Source organism: Eucyclogobius newberryi, unplaced genomic scaffold (assembly GCF_026437365.1).
Source record: "Eucyclogobius newberryi isolate DKJ021-1_F unplaced genomic scaffold, fEucNew1.0.hap1 SCAF_3, whole genome shotgun sequence".
Taxonomy (NCBI): domain Eukaryota; kingdom Metazoa; phylum Chordata; class Actinopteri; order Gobiiformes; family Gobiidae; genus Eucyclogobius; species Eucyclogobius newberryi.
Window position 1 is genome coordinate 25,175,492 of NW_027315945.1, and position 21,579 is coordinate 25,197,070.

General features: G+C 40.5%; 4 protein-coding genes across 4 annotated transcripts; 3 read left to right on the forward strand and 1 right to left on the reverse strand.

Annotated features, from left to right (window-relative positions):
- Positions 1–289: 289 nt before the first annotated feature.
- On the forward strand, positions 290–4,414 carry LOC140374085 (uncharacterized). The gene is made up of 4 exons (XM_072460866.1): positions 290–392; positions 493–855; positions 1,635–2,581; positions 3,242–4,414. The coding sequence occupies exons 2-4, from the start codon at positions 498–500 to the stop codon at positions 3,968–3,970; spliced, it is 2,034 nt and encodes a 677-aa protein (XP_072316967.1). The 5' UTR covers positions 290–392; positions 493–497; the 3' UTR covers positions 3,971–4,414.
- Positions 4,415–4,855: 441 nt separating this feature from the next.
- Positions 4,856–7,247, forward strand: LOC140373644 (uncharacterized). Its single transcript, XM_072460245.1, has 3 exons — positions 4,856–5,019; positions 5,234–5,474; positions 5,624–7,247. The coding sequence occupies exons 1-3, from the start codon at positions 4,978–4,980 to the stop codon at positions 7,024–7,026; spliced, it is 1,686 nt and encodes a 561-aa protein (XP_072316346.1). The 5' UTR covers positions 4,856–4,977; the 3' UTR covers positions 7,027–7,247.
- A 15-nt stretch (positions 7,248–7,262) lies between these two features.
- Positions 7,263–17,058, reverse strand: LOC140373643 (discoidin, CUB and LCCL domain-containing protein 1). The gene is made up of 15 exons (XM_072460243.1): positions 16,869–17,058; positions 14,487–14,708; positions 13,878–14,015; positions 12,765–12,816; positions 12,609–12,687; positions 12,400–12,533; positions 12,286–12,323; positions 11,993–12,181; positions 11,789–11,901; positions 11,517–11,685; positions 11,343–11,435; positions 9,749–9,842; positions 9,334–9,371; positions 9,143–9,253; positions 7,263–8,171 (listed from the first exon to the last, which is right to left on the reverse strand). Exons 1-15 carry the CDS (start codon positions 16,960–16,962, stop codon positions 7,786–7,788), a joined length of 1,950 nt encoding a protein of 649 aa, XP_072316344.1. The 5' UTR covers positions 16,963–17,058; the 3' UTR covers positions 7,263–7,785.
- A 579-nt stretch (positions 17,059–17,637) lies between these two features.
- Positions 17,638–21,579, forward strand: LOC140374381 (glucocorticoid modulatory element-binding protein 1-like). Its single transcript, XM_072461260.1, has 10 exons — positions 17,638–17,645; positions 18,295–18,353; positions 18,503–18,558; positions 18,637–18,758; positions 18,852–18,955; positions 19,779–19,909; positions 20,028–20,177; positions 20,416–20,553; positions 20,635–20,751; positions 20,910–21,579. The coding sequence occupies exons 2-10, from the start codon at positions 18,295–18,297 to the stop codon at positions 21,344–21,346; spliced, it is 1,314 nt and encodes a 437-aa protein (XP_072317361.1). The 5' UTR covers positions 17,638–17,645; the 3' UTR covers positions 21,347–21,579.

Below are 21,579 nucleotides of genomic sequence, written 5' to 3' on the forward strand. Positions count from 1 at the left end.
GTATGCATGGTACAAAAAGCTTTTATTTTCCTGTCCTAGTGTTCTCCTCGCACGGATGCACCTCCCCTCCTGGCCGGCAGGCGTGCTGTCATCCTTCATAACTTCCTGTCATTGTGGCACTGCATTTGTTTTCCTTCTCGCTGCTGCTTCGTTCAGGTGAGTTATGCAGTTACGAGTAAATGTAACTACTGCTTTACTTTCCTATTATATTTGTCATTACCCACTGTCTGATTATAGACTAACCCGATGGTAATCTATATCATGTCGTTTATTGAATATATATATTGATATAACTATTCTTTGTCAGGCAAGAAACTGTACCTTTGGGTCTGGATTGGGAAGTACGTAGTCAATAACACGTATTTCTATAGATGCATTCCAATATTTGACAAGTAAGACGACTTTCGCCATACTCAATTTGACACTTTAATTTTATACCGTACAAATGACCCATGAAGGCAAAACTACACGTATTGTTGTTTGTGTGTACAGCAGCCATGTCTATTGAATACACCCTTGACATCCAGCTGACTGAGATGGGGTTCCCAAACGTCGTCCATCCCCAAGAAGCGTCTGTGGCAGAGACGCCTCCGAACTCGTCACCGTCTGCTGATTCTTCACCAGTAAACTGCACTTCCCCAAAGTCTTTACCAGGTCAACAGATGCAGCCTTTGGGGCGTAAGCAGCCAGCTAAGGTAAAGAATGCAGGTGCAAAGAAAGCGAGGCTGGAGACGAAGGAAATCGAGGATGATTCCGATGACAGCGATGTTTCTTACGTGGAAGAGGATATTGAGGATGAAGATGACTTTTGTGAGGATGATGAAGAGGAGGAAGAGGAGGGCAATGGGGCAGATGGTATGGCTGAATGTCTAATTTAAACCAGTGTTTTTTTTCCATATGCAAGTGTAAATATGGCAGTCGGTGTAATATATATAACTCGCCCATAAGTCCTGCCCACTGGCGGAACCTCCTGATAATGTCTGTTTTTATCTATTCAGGGAAAGTTTAAATGGTGCAAACATATATATATATATAAACAGGACAGGCTATTATCAGGCGATGACTTCAACTGAATCTTTTTCTACAATATATAAATATTGTGGAATAAAAATCAAACAAAGTCTAGAGCAAAGTTCCATGTCTGATCTTCAATGTATTTTAAAACATTCCTAAAACATGATCGAAAGTGCACTGTAACGTTTCTGCAATCAGGTGGTTCACCTGCTTGTTCCCATGGAGATGTAATATTGCTTTGCCTTGAATGTTCCACAGTATGGAATTAATCTCTCCATCTTCATGGAGGCAAGCAGGTGCCATCAGCTCATAATAAGAACGTTTTCACTGTATGAACTCAATCTAGAAAAGTTTAATGTCATACTGCGGCACATTCTAGGCAAAGCAATAACATCTCAATGGAAACCAAAGACTTACCAGAAAAGTTACATTAGTTACATGCATTAGATAGATTATAATCTTTGTTCTTCAATCTAACTTTTGACAGTACATAAATGATCCTTTCAAACCAAAAATATATTGTGTGATTATTGGCATCTATTTTAAATAATTGAATTGAACATTTACATAATTTCCTGGCTTGTTTTTTAAATATTTATATTATTTTTTTTTGCTTTCAGGAAACTTCCAGTGCAGCATCTGCAACCTCCAGTTCCTCTCCATGTTTAAACTACAGGATCACATGAACCTGCACACCGGAGCACGGCCCTACTCCTGTGCTGAATGTGGGAAACGTTTCTCCCAGATTCATAATTATCGTGATCACCTTCGTGCACACGCCCGGCACAGAATCAAGCAGCCCAAGTGTCGCATATGTCTAAAGCGCTTTACAAACGAGATTGATTTAAAATACCACCTGACGATAAATCATTTTGAAGACAAATTTTATGAATGTGACCGATGCAAGCGCGTCTTTACTAACGTGGAGACTTGTCAACACCACATCGAGTTCACGTGCATGCGTAAAGTTAGGTGTGAGATATGTGGCCGCTATTTCCCGAAAGAGAAACTACTCAAGCGCCATCTAGAGAGTAAAACGTGCTATAGTAAATTGAAATGTGCAGATTGTCCAAAGATATTTACCAAGAAAAATGCCCTGCTTAAGCACAGTTTCTCTCACTTGGGCCTGTTGCCTTATACCTGTGTCCGATGCAGGTGTCACTTTCGGCTTGCGAGGCTGTACCTTCGACATCAGTGTAAGCCCCAAAGCATTCACTGCGTGGCCTGTCTGAGAGAGTTCCTTAATGATCAGGACTTCCAGCAGCACAAAAAGGACACTGGTTGTTGGGGCAATCAGGACCATAAAGGTGATGAAATTCGTTGTTTGGAGTGTGGACAGAGGTTTGAGACTAAAGACGACCTTAAGAAACACGCCGGCGCTCACCAGAGAGTGCTGAAGTGTGCAGAGTGCGGGAAGGGCTTTCGATCGGCCTTGTTGTTGATGTCTCACATGGGAGGTCACGCTGGACAATCCCCTTGTCTTTGTCAGAGCTGCGGACTGGGGTTTCCTCACCAACACAGCTACGACAGCCACCTAAAGACATGTGGACAGGAAGCGCCACCCACAGTGAGTATCCAGTACTTTATGCCTTAATATTCCACTTCCTTTACATTTGATATGAAACTGCATTTTATATGAACATTACACATGCAGAGATGGATTTGTTTGAGAAAGCACATACACCCATTGGGCTTTTCCACATTATGTCACGTCACAATCACAAACTTAAATACAGTAAACTGCATTTGTGGTGAATGAACAACACAATGTGCAGTGAAAGAAAAATCATACATGATTTCCAGGTGTTTTCTTTTTTTAATAAACTGAAAAGTGCAGAGTGCAAAAGTTTTCAGGCCCCTTGAGACAATACTTTATGGAACTGCCTATTTCTGCAATTACTGCTGAAAGTCTTTTCGGGTTTGTCTCTTCTTCAGTTTTAGTTTGATCAGACCAGAGCACTCTCTTCCACATGTTTGCTGTGTCCCCCACGTGGATTCTGACAGACTGCAAACAGGAATTCTTATGGCTGTTTTTCAACAATGCAATTTAATTTACCAAATTAACTTTCATTTTCATTGTAAATTTCCTGCCATGTCTAATACTTTGTCTAATAAAGCCACAAGAGTTCAAAAGAATCAACAACAAATCAGACCAGTTAATGGCCAGCACGTATTCACTCATGGCACGTATTTTTATTCTAACTCTGATACATTTTTTTATTTATAGAAACCATCAAAAAAGAAGCTGTCAAGTAAAAAATCAAAACAAAAATCAACCAACACCACGTCTTCTCTGGAAGTGTCCAAATCACTCCCACCGGTTTCAGAAACGGTGGTGAACAGCTCGACATCACCGTCTCACAGTACAGCGAGTGCGGCGCCCGACTCAAGTTCGACCGCTGCCGCAGTAACGACGACCACTGCCGTAGTAACGACGACCGCTGCGCCAGAAAAGGAGACTAATCCAGGTCAAACGGTCACGGGACCATCGACCATAGGACACACAAACGGTCCAGCTAATCCAATGCAAGTGAAACAAGAGGACTGTGATGACCCCACTAAAGGATGCTGGAAGCTCTCCCTTGACAAGCCCCCGCCGCCTGGAATTAACCTTCTTTTGTTTCTTCCCGTCGGTCAAACTCAAAGTAGAAACTTGTTGTTACCGTGCGCAGTCCCTCAGGCGTTGTCGGTGCCAGAGATCCCGCCTCCAACTGCTCTGGTATCCAACGGGAGTGTGGAGGGAACGCCGGCGAACGCTGGGTCGGGAGCAGTTTGCAAACGGGAGACGAACCCGACACCTCTGGATTTGTCAACTAAAACGAGTCCGCAGAGGTCAGCCCCAGAAAATGCACCCAGCGCTTCAATAAAGAGCGAGGCCGAGGAAGTTGAAGTGTCGGCACCAACAAACAGCTGTGAGGAAAACGAAACCATCGACCCAGCGAAAATGGGAAAGTAAAGATTTGCTGTTTTCAAAGCACTAACAGTTTTCCTAAGACATAATATATTTCTATTCAACCTTATTAATCATTCAGTTTACAGAAGAGGGGATTATAATTCAATATTTCTGGGTATATTTTGATGAACAATGCATTCCAACTGTTTTTTTTGTGATAACTTTCCTTGTAGTATGGGGCTATAGACAAACTTACTATGCAGTCTACAATGCACGATATTTTAAGTGATATCTAGTTTTTACTCTTGAATAATAATTTCATTTAAAGCACTGGGTATTCATGCTGTTCTTGATGTAGCACTAATACAATGTTGGTTCTGTGTTTGTATTCTTAAGCAAATAATGGGCCTTTTCCTTACCTGTATGTTACCAAGGTACTAGCGGTATGGATCGTTGAATGGCATTTAGTTTAATTATTTATCTGAGGGGGTGCAGGTCTGTGATGACATTGGGACTGAGTTGGGAAATAAATGAGTAAACAAGGGAAGTCTTTCTCTGTGTTTTATTTACATGTAGAAGAAAAGAACCTGAAAACTAGAAAAAATCAGACGACCCAATTTATATGAAATCAGATTTTCTTTTTGACTTTTATGTGCCATTTTTATCTGCCTTAATGCCAAAAACCTGCTCGGGTTTGTACAATCAGGAAGACATCTGACTCCTCACCTCAGATGCAACTGTTTATTATGGCATTTCAATAACCTGATAACTCCAGAAATCAGATAATGATAAGATTTCGATTAAGAACATTTTTGAAACTGTTCATCTCAAGAAACAGTGCCTAACAGATGAACAGTTTCAAAAATGTTCCCTTTTTCTAACGTTCTTGATCATCGTTTGTGACAAAAGACTACAACTCCTGTCACGTGGTTGAGTAAATCCGGAAATGCATCAAAATGAGGCGCCGAGCTGCAACATAAGCGCAGACAAAAGTAATGTGCAACAAACGTGTCGCGCGTCTCCCGTTTGAATGCTTCAGTCGGGATTTCTGAACCGAAGGAACGACGTTGATGCACGTAGATGTCAATATGGACAAAGACAGACACGACTCTGTAAGTGCGAGCTGATTACAGTTTTATGGGGGGGCAAATTCCGTCAAATAATGTGTTGCCTTCCTATTGCACGTAATCGGAGTGATAATACGTGCAATCCATAAAGGCAAAATTGTTGTAATAATGACATAACATCGCATGAGACACGGGATATTCTAACGTATGCAGGGCTGTTATGGTTCACACGCCCACTCTCACGCGCATCCCTTTGCAGCATGGACGGTGCTCCTGGATGGAGATGCATCAGTTTATTGGCGAGCTCATAACGGCGGGAGGTGCCCTGGATCAGCCCCGCAAGAGTCCGCTGGAGGTCGTGAACGTGACACCGTGGGGCGTGGCTGCAAGAGACGTCCACAAGTTCAAAGGGGTCGTCATTGAACCTCAGCCTGAATCCTGCAAAAAGGAGCGGGAGATGAAGAGAGGCGTGAATCCTGGTGCTGAGAAGAAGACAAGGGGTGATTATTATTATAGGATCTTTGCAGTTTGTCATAATTAAGTAAAAGAAAATTAAAGAATGAAATAGAATTGGTTCCAGTATAGAAATGTGATGAAAACTATTGCCATCGTATGGTAGCTGTGAAATGTAACATTTGTATTTGTTTAGATCTGCATCGTGCCTGCACCTGCCCTGGCTGTCCATCCTCCAGTTCCTCTTTCCAATCATTTCAACCGAGACCGTCTTCATCACCTCCACCACACCCAGATGGTAAAGACCTCAGCAGGACCAACTCCTGTTTACCTGACAGCACAGACAATACAGAGCCTAGCAGCAGTAATTCTGATTTAGCCATTGTTGATAGGCAGCGAGGGAGTGAAGCAAGGCCTGAAGCACCTCTCTCCAGATCTGCCTTCCCGCAGACTCCTGTTTTCCCCTGTTTATGCTGCCAACGAAGCCTTCAAGCTTCCCAACCAGACTTCTCCCTCTCCCATCACCACCTCCACCATCAACGTTGCTCTTTAACATCTTGCTTGGCTTGCTCTCAACTCGGTCACTCGCACGCATCGCCTCAGATCACATGCTGTTGCTATTCATGCCAGCACTCCGCTTCTGCTGGCAGCCAGGCGTGTCCGTACAATCAACACAGACAAACACAGCAGCAGGAGCCAAATTCGAGTAATAATAACAAGACTCCTATTTTGACTGCACACCCCTGTATGTATTGCACGGCCTCCTTCTCAAGGCCCTCCCAGCTGTTGCAACACCAGCGCTCGGAGCACATCGACAAACCGGCCGGGTTTCTCTGCACTGACTGTGGCCGGACGTTTAACTCGCACAGTAATCTTCGCATCCATCTTAATGTCCACACAGGCGCAAGGCCGTATTCTTGCTCTGATTGTGGAAAGAGCTTTAGCCAATCGGGCGCTTTAAAAATACACAGGCGAATTCATACTGGGGAACGGCCTTATTCTTGTGGTTTTTGCGGTAGAGGGTTCCCACATCTGGCAGGGGTCAGGGCCCACCAGAGAACACACACAGGGGAGAAACCGTACAGGTGTGGTCACTGCGGAAAATGTTTTACGCAATCTGGAGCGCTCAAAATCCACACTCGTATCCACACGGGTGAGCGGCCCTTTACCTGCAAAATATGTGAAAAAAGCTTCTCCAACAGATCTGGGATACGCTTCCACTATCGGACTGTCCATGGTCTGATCCCTGAAGGTCAAGATGAAGGATCGGCAAGTCGTGGTTCACACTTGGGCAGGCCGAGGACTGTCTCTTCCCCAAGTATTCAGATAATGAACTCCTCCAATCTGAGTTCCAGCAAGATTGTTGCGCCTCTTAACATTTCAACTCCGAGTGGCGGCAATGACAAAAAGTCAGAAGTGGCGGTTGCTCTGTCGGATGATCATAGAGTCCCTCTGCTTTATACATGTGAAGACTGTGGGCTGCGTTTTAAAGATGCTCCCTCCAGGAATCGACATCAGACTTTAGCTCACTACTTCTCTGCTGACAGGCTTTGTGAAACAAGGAGCAAGGAAATATGCACAAATGAAGGCACAGAGTAATGGAGGAGTGACTTTTCTCAATGTTGTAGAGATAAAAATGTTTATTTATGGCAACTTGTTTTGTAATGCCGTCTTTAGTGTTTTACAAAAACAAAACTTAAGTACACATTGTAAGTTGAAACCAGTCAGCTAATGTACCATGAAGACTCTTATCACCTATTTATATCACTTCTGACTCATGTCAGTTTCATGAGAAAATAGTATTGTTAAACATTGTTAAACATGTTTGTACAAATGATAGTAGTGCATTGTTTCGATATTTCAATGTAACCGATCATCTTAAATCATACAATTTTTTGTAACATTATTGACAATGTTAGTGCCACCTATTGGACAAAACTAAGCATAGCAATATGTTCCACAATAGTACAGTTCATGTTGCTAAGACTTTCTCTTTTTTCACATTTTGTAAAACATATTGTGTGAATCCAGTGCAACCACACTCGTGATGGTCACAAGTAACATACATTTACACAGCTCATTAAACATTTGAATTGGCCTTTGTATAAAAGTGCATGTGAAAAATAATGAAATACATATACATCAATAAAAAAAGTATCTTCTGTGGAGCGATATGTTATAATGACTCTTTAGTCCTGCTGTACAGTAAACGTACAAAAATGCATTGCCACTGTCCAAAGTGCCTTTAGTAATGGCTTTATGGCTCTCACTGGGCACTACTGTCCACCACTTGAGGTCATTGTTTCTACCATCTGCCCCAGCCTATGTCGTAGATCAATTGAGTTCTTTCTCTTCAGTTCACAAAGGCTGCTCATATGTGTGCTTCTGTAGTAATGAGTCACAAGACTTAGGCTCTGCATAGATCTCATTGACGAGGTCCGTCTTGTGCACCACTGGAGTGCAGTAGCCGTTGGATAACATGTTGTGTGAGGGGCAGTCGTAGTGGGCCGGGTGTGATGAGGTGGTCCCTGTGGGGGCTTGCACTGGGGAGCTGTACGTATTGGACTCCTGGATCTGATCTCCAAATGGTGTGGCATATTCTGGCTCTGAAGGAAGAGGCTCTGCGTATTCAGGCATGTTCCCCGGAGTGTCATAAAGATTCAAGGCAAAAGGAGTGGTGTAACCCTCATCTGACGAGGGCCGGAAAGTTGAACCAACTTTCTGGCCCACAGGTTCTGCATAGTCTAGAAAAGATAAGAAAAAACAAAATAAATTACATAAGTTGTTATTAATTCAGCCATCTTTATTCTCTTTCAAAAGGTATAGGCCATCATGACTGTTCCAGTGCCTAATGTGAGCAGCAGCAGCTCAGCTGCATTCAGTAAATGTACATGGTCACATTACTACATAGCACTTTTCTATAATAGGCACACAAAACACTTACTTTGTAGATCTTCAAAACTACTGCGATATTATCCATCTTTTAATTTATCTCCCACCTTTGAACTCCTCCTTGCTGGAGGAGCAACAGGACAAAACCTACTGTACATATGTCGAACACAGACTCCACCCAGGAATTTTGTGTAACTGCAAAGTATAATGCTATATAACACTTAAAAGTCACAAATATCAATCACTTTAAAAAAGGCTTCTAAAACTGTGAATATGAAGAAAATTGTGAAAATAATGATTGATCACTCAATGAGCCTTTCATGGAAGTGTGCAGCAGTGTCCAGACCATACGCTATTTTTTATTAGCTGCTCTTTAATTCAAGCCTTGATTGTTTTATCAGTGACCCTATGTCCTATTTATCACTGGAGTTCAGTGGTTGGGGGAGGGGCTGGAGGAGGCAGAGAGGGACTGGTGGGGGTAGTTGGCCCTTTATCGCACTACAATTAAAGGGGCTCTTTCAGACAAGCTCCGTGGACCAAAGAAAGGAATGTTTATACTGCAACTGGGTGATGGGCCCAGCCACGGGGAAGAATGGACAGCCTGCCGGGAACGCTGCTTGACTGTCAGGCCTGGCGTGAGCTCCTCAAACTGACCAGTCAAGCCTGAGGCACTGGTAGAGCGGGAAAGATGGAAACAGGAGGAGGAGGGAGGGGTGAAGTCCAGATAATTTTAAATGAGCAAACTGAACTGAGGGCTTTGATGAATATTAGAAAGCACAGAACAGTAACACCAAGTGATTGTTAGGACTTTAGAGAGTCTTACCATTAAGTGGAGGGTTTGGCAGAGCATCGTGCACACTTCGCTCCAGTGGATACGAGATAAACTCTGATGTTGGACATTGTAGTGCTTTTATCTGAAGCTTCTGACATTCCACTACAAAAACAAACATAAATCATACATGACATAGAAGAGGAAAATAAATAAACAAACAAATAAACAAAAACAAGCCTTACTTGGGGGTAAGGAGCACTTCATTATTGAGGCCTTTTTCCTAAAAAAAATAAGAAAAAGGTCAGAAAGTACAGGTTGCACTTGCAGCACAGTAATTACATTTTTATTAAATTATTCATCCTTTATTCATACAGGATATCCTTTTGAGGCTAAATGTTTTATTTTCAAGAGAGACCTGTAGACCATAAAACAGTAGAATTGAACTAGCATGATATTTGGAATTCTGTAATTACCTGAAAAATTGCCCACTAACCACATAATAGACCAGAATTTGAATTTAGAATTTGTCTCATATTTTGCTTCACACTAAATCCATCTATTACCGTGTTATTAATGAATGCTATCATGAACAGTACATCAGAACATAAAAAGCACCACCTGTAACTGCTTTGATCCAACACTAAATAAACATAGTACCTTCGCTTCCACCAGACTCCTGCCAACAGACAACCGCCGCACATGATCAATCCAAGGACCACTCCCACTGCTACAATAACCGGCTGGCTGGAGCCTGCAGGGGTGTGTAAGCGTGAGTAAACATTTGTACAAATGTGGTAAAAGAATGCAGTTTACTGACGTGTGTGCACCAACAAACGCTAAAACGCCTTCACCCTTGTTTTCTGTTTAATCAGATTCAACGTTACCGTTGCTTATCTATTTATTTATTTACATTAGGACAGTGCATATTAATCAATGTGTCAGCAGCAATTTCAACATAAATATGCCGAAGTTAACACAATAGCTAAATTTCATCGTCATATAAGGCAGTTAAAAACACTAAAACGTTCAATTAGACAACAACAGACATTAAAGGTGCCATAACATGCTTTTTTCACGTTTCGTAGTGTATCCTAAGTGTATAATTGATAATAATAAGGGTTGTGCAACACCCTTAACATAATAGTTAAGAAATATCACCCAGACCTTGGACCCCCTCACCAACCCGGAAATGCAGACGGCTTGGTTTGATATTCGCCCCCACCCTTGTGAAGAGCGATCTGGCTCCCCCGCCCAACCCGTGACGTAGTCTCAGAGCGCGTGTGTGCCCCGCCCACCCGTGACGTAGCCCCACAGCTGTCTGCTCCGCGCTGCGCCGCTCCTGCCGCGCGAGTAAGAAACGATAGACCTTCAGATCAACATACATATATACATATATATATATATATATATATATATATACATATATATATATATACATATATATATATACATACATATATATATATATATATATGTATGTATATATATATGTATATATATGTATATATATATATATATATATATATGTGTATATATGTGTATATATATATGTGTGTGTATATATATATATATATATATATATATATATGTGTGTGTATATATATATACATATATATATACATATATATACATATGTGTGTATATATATATATATATATATATATGTGTATATATGTGTATATATATATGTGTGTGTATATATATATATATATATATGTGTGTGTATATATATATACATATATATATACATATATATACATATGTGTGTATATATATATATATATATATATATATATATATATATGGGGGGGTGGAGAGGGGGGATGATGACGCGTGCTTGCCCTTATGACGCGGTCTTGCCCCACCGCCCGTCAGTTTGGAGATTCGCAGAAAGGAGATAGTCTGTAATATAGCTAAACACTGCGGGAATCAATCAAAAAAACACTCTGGGTACATATATGAAGCACAAATAGCAATGTAAGAAGGTTAAAAGCTCTGAGAAGTCGATTTTGCATGTTATGGGACCTTTAAACATTAAACTTAATAGACAATAATAGACACATGTCAACATATCTGAGACGTTACATAGAAAACAGAGATTTACAGTAAAAGCAACAATCAGACATTAAAAGAGCCCCGGAAACAAAGATGATTTATGGGTGCATGACACACATTTTTATGACCCGTATTCACCGTTTCTGATGTGCTCTGGAAGTGTGTTGTGTGCATGATCAATAGGAAAAGGCCTTACTTAGTCTTGTTTCAACTAAAACCGGGCCTTCTGTGGAGTTGGCGTCACTGATGGGTGGCGCTGTAGCGATGTGGACTTTAACAGATGTAGACTCTGAAAAATAACACATAAAAATATATGTCCACTGTTCAGTCCAGAAAATATCTCAAACGTACAAGCCACACAAACATTTACCAGAGCGTGATCTTGGCGTCACCTTGGATACGGGACACCCCAAAATCTGTACTTGTAATGACGCTCTGCCCCTCCAGCTTGTCGGAAGGATCCGCACAAACCGGGCCACGACTGGGGGAGCCACGCTGTTGAGCACCCGAAGGTGACCATCGATGTAGGCCTGAAACACCTGGAAACATGACAACCATGTCACCTATTGATGGAAAGCTCTGTGTTTGTGCTCGAATGCGTCGCTATGAGTGGATACTGGTTGTTAGCTCATTATGACATACCTTTTTTTCCTTGCTGAGTGGATCTTTGTACAACTTCCAGGTCTTTTTGTCTTTGCTAAAAAGGAGACTATAAAAATGCACGTAGTCGTCATTCGAAACTGTTGTTACTAAGTCTAAAAAAGAATGGCAATTGTATGGTTAAAAACAAACCACAGAACATATACATCTACACCACAGTAGACGATAAAGAAGCAGCAGATTTACCTGTTATCATGCTTCTGTCACTCAGCTCTAGCTCAACCCAAGGAGAAGGATCTTTGTATTCAGACGTCCAGGAAATGAATCCATGGCGAGAATCTCGGCCAGCTAAAGACCAGTACTTTCTGAGCTCTGGATTGTTCGTATCCACAGAGGAGGTATTTGAACCAGATATCTGCAATATACTGTTGCAATCTGCCAAAAATAAAACAATTACATATAGCTATCAATATCATCAGTTTAAAATGAACATTTTCTTATATATATTTTCTTACTATATTTCAAATAAACGTACGTACCACGGTTGAAAATAAACTTCTTTTCCGACAAAGATCCCCTAATCAAAAATAAATAGAATTTCCAATGATGATGTTGCAACGAAGTGTAAAGATGTAGAATTAAAATAAATTTACATTTTTGACAGGACTCCATTGGCAAACGTGGATTCATAAAGTGTAGGACTTCTTCCTCGAGTCACAGAAACACGACCTCCAACAGAGTCAGAAGTGACACCAGCATGAACCGCAGCTTTACACAGCACTGAAGTCTACCAGAAACACATTGTCCTTGTTTTAACATGAACTTGTCCGTTTTGATTAGCACATTAGTGTTACAGACTTACATCTCTGTAGCCCTGCTCAGAGCTTCCCCAAACATCACCAGTGACATTTTTACAGCCAGCAGGACAGTACACCGACCCACTGAACAAACAAGGAGTGGCAGGACACATGTTGAGTAGCGAGAAGCGAGGCTGTTGGTAATGATGTGGGTAACTCACCTCAAATACAGTGAACTAAAGTGGGAGCCTCGTTGTAAACAGGAAATTAGTTCTAGGATAGAAAATATACAAATGTGTGTATGAAGAAGCATCTCTGATTACATAATACCAGCCTATTCTCTGATGCTGCACACAGAAGCAGCTCTGGCCACCGTCTGTGCTGTGTGCTATATTAGGACTCGAGCCGCAGTCGTGGTTAGTCTGAGTAAAGCTCTTTGTTTCAGTCACTGTCCGAGTTCACGGGTACACTGTGATCTGTGCCTCACCATGAGCTTAGCTCCAGACACAGACAGAACCCATAAACAACAGGCAAAACAGGAAACTATGATACATGCTGTGCAATACAGATGACCCCAGCCAGACAAAGAAATAAACACTTATTAAAGTGTCCAGACAAGTTGAAATCTATATTACAAACTGATGCAATGTCTAAAGATGAAATCTGCTGATCCCTTATGATGTAGGCTGCGTTCACAACATTCCACCAGCAAATCATATTTAATATTGTTGGAGGGCAGCTAAAATGTATATTGTTAAAATGCTGTAATGCTTGTAATACAATTAGTTTTTAGGTTTAGTCACTAAGAGAAATCATCAGGTTCAGCATTTGTGAATTTTCCTTTCTGATGTTTCATGGCAAAGCAAATGTAATAATCAATGGGGAAAAGTGGCTCATGCCTCAGGTTATGACATTATCAAACTCTAGAACGGAGAAAAATATTACATTTGTAAAAAGTAAAAACAGATTTATTAAGTCCCCCCCTTTCCCCGGGCCTAGGGTGCATGAGTACTAGTTAGCAGGCAGTTCATGTGGTGGGCTGAATGAAGAGTGGGGGAAAATATTCCTCCACAGACTAAAGCAGGAGGCCTCGATCCATTCAAGGCCCAGAGAAGGAGCAGTGCTTTCTGTGCAAACATGCTTCAGCAAAGACAATCATGAGGAGCGAATGCCAATAAGCACTGACTCACACACACATCATCAGTAGATTTGTGTTAAACAATCCACACATTCCCGCAAGAGGTGCATTGTTACACATTATGATACATTAAGACATATTAAGACAAAACATATCATGATTCTCATACTTCCAGAAAGTATAGAAGTTGTCATACCTGGATAAAGGTCTGTTGCATAAGAAAGCAAAAAGCCTCGTCCAGAGCGGTGTGTACTCGACATAAACGTTATCACCACTTCATTACTGCTCAGTGTCACATTCCTCTGAGACACATCCAGCTTCCCACAAACTGGACCTGTAAAGAAATTATTAAACAAAATGTATAAACCACAAGAGCAGAACGTCAGAATGTTACATGTTGCTTTTCTTTTAAACAATACTGAATTTCAGCCTTATTTTGGTGTGTTTTTACACTTTTATAAGATAAGATAAGATATTCCTTTATTGTCCCACATGGGGAAATTTCATTGGTGCAACGCAGGTAGATACAGAGGTAGATACAGAAGAACAGATCACTTATAGGAAGTCTGAAAAACACTTTCAGTAGAAGATCTCCTATAAATAAATAAAAACTCCCATAGACAAATAAATAAATACCATTGCATGCGCCCCGAGATATTGCTGATACACCTGGTTGAAAGAAATGTGTCGAAATTGCGAAATTGGCTGCTATTACCTCTGTTATTTATGTGTCAATGCAATGGAATGACAAACTCAGTGACTGAAAAGTGCTGTTAAATTAATGTTAAGCGTTACATCTTCTCACCTAAACTTGTGTAGCCATTTTTGTCTGTGATCACTAGTGAACCGTTGCTACAGCCTGGACTACTCTCAATGTCAAAATCTCCAAACAGTAGACGCAGCGTCCTTCCTTCTGCCACTCGGAGCCTCCACTTGCAGAATATATTGCTGGGATATGTGCCTGGATAGTTCTGAGAGGCCAAGGTCCCAGACTCTGCTCCAAGTTGAGTGTGTCCACAGCCATTCCCTGCAAAACAAAGTAAAAATACAAATACGTTTACCTTAATATAACCTCCTTTATCAGGCCTTAGTAAGTTTGAACACAATCTCACTTCTCTCGGGTTCTGTAAGTAGAGGAAGCAAGACATATTTTACTCCAGTCCAAAGTTCTCAATAACTATTTTCAGTTTAAGCACAGAACTGGTTAGGGGGTGGGCAATATTTATCTGTAAGTTTTGGGGTTATCGAGATGACGATATTCAGATGGTATTTATTTAAGTTTTCGATCAGAAATGTGCTAAAACAAGCCTGTAAATGTCTTGAGGATTAAATGTCTTGAGGATTAAATGTCATACTGTAAAACAAAATACTTGAGGGCAGAAATATCATTAAAATATCATTATGGCTACTCTTTAAGTGTTTGCTATTGTTTTTCATCAGCTGTTATATTAGTTATATAGTATAATATAGCTCAATATTTAGAATTTCCACAAAAAACAAGTCCGACATAATACAATTTTCAATATATGTATCTTCCACCTCCACCTACTTGCTAATCCTGATTGATAGTTTCAGCTGTAATCATTAGTATTTTCTTATTCTTGTATCAAATTCTTACTTTGTGAATTTCTGCCACTGACGAAATCTCTGTCACTTCCACGAAATTTCTGTCACTTCCAGAAATCTTTAACACATTTTGTTCTCTTTAGAAACCTTTGCTATTCAAGATAAAGTGACTAATTCAAATATGTAGGGCCCCTGAGCGCTGTGAGTCAAATAACAAACAGAAGTCCCTTCCCACAGTGGTCGGACACAGACAAACACTGTGTGGGCAAAACCACAAAATGTCCAGCACGGAAGTGGTCCATGAATGGTCAAAACATGGAAAAGGCTTGTAGTGTGGCTTTTTACAGATGAATAATTTGTTTACTCATATAAATATTTGTAATTGCGTGAATTCTCGTAAGGATCTTATGGTCAGTGTCAGATCATAGAGATACTTAACACTTTTAGTCGATTAATTGATGCACAGGGCGTTGTTTAGTTCACCACGAATTTATTTAGTCGACTCTTAGATTTTGGACATAAGTCAGATCTATGAGTCACTTCTTTAATCTTGTACTTTTACCATCTCGTATACCTGTGTAAGTTATTTCATTGGATAATTGCTGTTTATTCATTTAATCAAATCAGATTTTGTCCTTAAATACCATGAACACCAAATGCCCCACCTCCAGATCCCATAGGATTGAGTGGAAATGCCACAGTGACACAGGGCGACTGTGAGCAGCAGAGCATGGATCTGTCATCTTCCTGTAGAGACCTCAGGCAGCCGTGCAAAGGAACTTTACTGTATGTTCCCCTCCAACCGCTTATCAAGTCCAATGAAATATATATTGTATCACATATTGATCGGTGTCAATTGTTTACTTTCTGCAGGTAATATCTGATGAGAGGACTAAGACACATCCAATATCCCCTGCAACATTGTTCAAGGCTTTGTGGCATGTCCACACAGGCACAGAAACAGACATGTTGACCTGTCTTTAAACAACAGAAGAGGTTAAGTTCCCCTGTTGCGTCCAGGAAATAATGTAGCTGTATGGACTTTAACTCAATTCAATCATTATAGAATTGGTTTTATGACATTTGGTTCAGTGTATTTCTTGATTTTGATTTTGAGGCATTTCTGCTCAAACCAAGAATATTTAAGGCTAAGGAAATAGATAGCACTTAATAAATTTGGTTCATTACGGTTTGCAAAGTATTGTTTCTGCATACTTTGAGAAAGGTGAACATTATAACATGTAATAAAAATATAATACACTTACAAGTGATGTTTTCAGGCAAACAAATGCAGGCAGTAAATGTCTCACCTTTGAATCCAACATAAACTATTCACTTTGCATGGATCATAGCCTGGACCTACTTTAAATAACTATTTATTCCAACACAGTCTACAAGTGCATCCTGTTTTCTTGGGTGCTCATTCTCACTGGTGGTGGAAGCCTTAAGATAAAAAAGTTAATAATTCGTCTATAGCCTACAGCCATAAACCACGATAGTTTTGGGGTTGAAAATATAAACACATACAGACTGTTTGGTCCAGTTGGCACAGGCGCAGCGAAGTTAAATGGAGGTAGTTAAATGTTCTTATCAAGCGCAACAAAGTATGGTTTTCTCTCACCTTCTTGTCCTAAGACAGCGGCAAAAGAAAAACTCAAAATAATCCAAAGTGTTGTGATAGGAGTTTTTACTGCATATCCGGTGATTTCGTTCATCTTTCCCCGAGCTCACGAAACGTAAGGTGCAGCCATGGAAGTATCATAAGATCATGGGTGCAACTCTAGAAAGTAAAGCTTCATGTTCGTCCCGTGAAAAAGTTTGGAGCAGTGAGAGTGGGCGTTTACTATAGGTAAATACGACATCTGATTGGTTTGACTGTCATTCCTTTCCCACGGAGAGGCGGGCTCTAACCAGGAGACATGGTGACTCTGGTCCACACCATGTTCTTCAGCCAAAAGAAACGAGCTTAACATAGTCCATTTATATTTGATGTATAAAACGAAAGCATTAGAAGTGTTTTTCATGTGTGCTCAGAATGCGACGGAATACCGCCACCTTGTGGTCAGACACGAAAACAAACATAACAAGGCCTATTCTAATATTAAAACGCAACACCAAATGAGACGGAGCTTTAGGCCTAGAGACAAATAGGCAGATTTTCAACTTGTAATCAAACACTACAGTGGTCTTGGCTTCATGAGAAGGTTGAGACCCGATGAGCCCAGTCCTGGTGCTCGTGCTTAAGAGCAGTGATCGATTTACGCGTTGCGTGTGGACTCCGGCTCCTCGTGACACGGGCGCAGATGCTTCACGGGCAAATGCTTCGGTGCAGGAAGTGCGGGAGAGCACTGCGCATGCGCCCACACTGTGACAAGAGGAGCTGTACCGCTTTAACACGGTAAGTCCACACAATCATCAACTTACATCGAACGTGTGATCAATTCTATACAACAAATGCTACTATTAAATTGAACAAGGCGTAATACGGACGTGAAGTGGCGAGACTTGCTGTTCATAATGTGCGTGTGACGCTCGACGTCACTGGGATGAAGCCGGCTGAGCGCGCACGCAATTCGCTATAAACAGCACGACCTGCTCCACTCTCGGATTTATTGACAAAACGAGGTTCTTGTTCAAGAATAACCCACATTCTAACAAGTCTATTGATTTTATGTTAGAACCACGTGGACAAGTTTTTTTCTAAGGAGAAGAGTATAGAATAATCTAGACAGTTATCTGTAAATCTGAAGATAAAACCACAAAGTGAGTGTGGACACCGCCAAGAAGTTATGTTTGGAAAGATTTGGCCAATAGGCTTTCTCACCCACATCAGAATTAAATATAATATTGTAGGCTATATTTATTAAAGCCTAATCCTAAATTTGAAATACCTCCAAATTGCTTGTTTAGACTTGGCCTACTGGGAATGTTTCCGGGTGTGTTAATATAGAGCATATGCCACTATTATGACGTGTAAATATTGTGTGTTAATGAGGATAAATCGTCCATGTCTTGGGTTGTTTTCTGAGATCGCAGGTGATCTCAAGATGCTGAAAACAGAAGAATCTTCCCCTGTCATCCTGCACCGGGAGCCTGTCCTACACAGGTAACTTAATATGAATGCATTGGTGGCTTTTTATGTCCTGTAATAGTTGATTTTAGAGAACACATTCATGTTTTGTCCCAAATGAAGCTGCTAAATGTAGGTTAAACATTCAACAGTTTTGAGAGTTGGGATTCTGTCTCCCCCTACAGGGGGAATAACGACACTGCAGAGACTGGCACAGTCTTGGCCATAGAGACCCACCATGGTAAATTGTACTGGATTTCTTCATAAAACAATGAATGCTTTATGGATTGTTACAAAACACATACTTTGGTATTGTTAGATGAGTGTGAGGCTGAGAGAGAGGAGATCGAGTACGGCTATCCCATCACCTGTGGAAACAGCAACGCAATTCTTATCATTAAGAAGTTTATCTGTCCTGGAATTAATGTGAGATGTGTCAAAGTAAGTAAGCTTGGCAGTTCCCTAATGAGTTACTCTCACTATAGGTCTGTATTTTTTATTTAATTTATAAATACTACTTTACTTTGTTTACAGTTTAACAATGAACTCATTAGTCCAAAGCAGTTTGTGCATTTGTCAGGAAAGGCTACATTGAAGGACTGGAAACGAGCCATTCGACTGGGTGGAGTTATGCTCAGGTAAACAAACACATATGTGAGACTACTGCATCCAAGGGGTTGCTCAACTATTCTGGAGTTTTGTTTTAAGATTTACTTTTAAAAATCGTCTTGGGTGGAGGAATAAATAAATACATACATACATACATACATATATATATATATATATATATATATATATATATATATATATATATATATATATATATATTATATATGGAGTGGATTCATTAATGTGGGACAATGTTGTCAGAAAGTTGTCAGCTACACAGTGATATACTGTAATTCTAACACATAACACACACAAAAAATACATTATATGGGTGTCCCACATTAATGAAATCCACTCCATCCATTACCTTTAATAGTCAAGTCCTAACCCTGACTAATAATGTCTGTCTGCTTACTTTATTCCAAATGCAAAAGGAGGAAACAATGACATATTATAGGAGAGAATTTTGATCAAAATACAATAGACTTTTACTGTTGACTCCTTTTCCTTCCCATTTAATGTTGTGGTTTAGCTAAAACAGCTGTTCAAGCTCCAAACATTTACAGATACACAACCATCACTTTTCTCATGAAAGTTATACTTGTCTGTGTTGTTAGTGTTTCACAGCACATTCCAGAGGCTTTCTGTAAGCTGTTTTTTATGATGTAGAACCAAGTGCAATACTCACCCTTATTCATGTTTGCACTTGTTATTTGTGTAACTGTGATTTAATGGGCTATCACTGTCAATGGCAAAATCTCTAATTTCAATGTTGATTTCTGAAAAATGTCTTCACAAACAGTTTTTGCGGCTAATATAGTGCTGTTGTTTGAAACCTTCTCTTTTATGTAGAAAAATGATGGACTCGGGCCAAATAGATTTCTATCTGCACAGTACAGTGTGCAGTAACACCTGTCGCAGCGCTAAATGTGACGTGCAGATGAGCAGAACCATGGTCCAGCCCAGCTCTCCGAAAGTGACAGGTACACACTCTGCACAAGCACTGTGACGTAGAAAATACTCACCAAAATACCAGCAGAAATCAATGTGGACTCTGTTTTTGCTTCTGAGGTCCTATATTTACAGCTGACTTTTTCTCAGGAGAGGATTTTAATGACGCAAAAAGAACTGAAGAGAATTCAGAGGTAAAATCTGGTCCAGAACCAGAATATGGTGCTCCTGCAAACCAATCCCCAGAGTCAGCAACAACAAATGGACATTCTGCCAAGAGGGAGAGAAATGACTCACCAGGTAAAGTTTAGGAACAGTATAGAACAACAATGGACAGCTGTGATCAAATAAAACCAGTTTTATACATACAGTTTTTAGATGAATAGCCTGGCAATCTTTGAGAGCTACTGTTTGTACATTTATTATACTGGTCTCATCACTGCCTTGTAACCTTTCTCTTGACACAGTACTCTGAACCCTGGTCAGGACCATTGTCTATTCAGATTTGTTTTTTCACTTTAGCTTCAATATCTTTCAGCTGGAGTACTAAATCTCTGGAAATCTGTGGCAGAATCTGGATTAATGGGAGATGTCTTGTCAAGTGTCCAGACAAAATTATTATTGACTTTAAAAGAAATCGAGAATCGAGGTTTGAAGGAAAACCTACAGCTACAAGGTGAGATGGACCAAAGTATTTTGAGCCTTTTTCCCCTTCACAGTGACAAAGCCATAAATGAGTCTAATATGTTTTTGATAGATGCCATCATCCTCAACACTTTATGTGAGATGGTTGGACTTTGTGAGTCAGTGAAGCAGGCAGTGGAACTAAGGCATAATTCAAATGAAGAAAACAGAATCGACAATAATTTTTATGGTAAGAGTGCAAATATACTGAATAATAGGTGTATTATTACAAAGACGTTCAAATAAATTAAAATGCATACAAAAAGTACATTAAAAAATCTTAAGATTGTTAGTGCTACAGTAGTACACAACATGGCGATATAACACCATCTAAAATCTTTGTTACAGGTTTGAATAGGACTTTGAAAAAAAGAAAACGCATGGAAAAAACCTCCACCTGCAAAGCATCATCCTCAAAACAAGCCCGACCTCAGCCTCACGGGTCACTGAGCAACTGTCTTAACATACTGTCGCCGGTAACAACCAGCCCCGTCCTTTTCCCTTTCTCCGCTTTTGGCCTGTCCGAGCACACAACAAGCCCTCTTCACTCCGGCCAATTCTCTGCTCACATCTCCACTGACACGGCACCGTCTGGACAACTGTCTGACAAGTCGATGGGGAATGGCCAAAAAGTCAAACTGGAGAGGAGGCTGAGAGAAAATAGAAACTTGAGACGACAAGGTGTGGCTGAAGAAGACAAGGGGGGCAGAGGGAGACAGAGGGAGGTGAGACAAAGCACCAGTCCTTTTGAGAAAGAGATTCAACACAGAGAAAGCAACAGCTAACATGACCTCCATGAATCCAAGTAACTTAAGTAGGAATAGGTGCTCTCAGAGTAAAGTATTACAGCTGTGGGCAGACAGACCTCAACTGAATTATTCATGTGTATGACATGATGGACTAATATAGCTTGGGTTTTGGAGAGCATTCAATAGGGCTGTATTGAGATGGAGAACTAATATGCTGTTTGTTTTGATTGGAGAAAAAAAAACGTAACCGTGACTTTATCAATAATGTA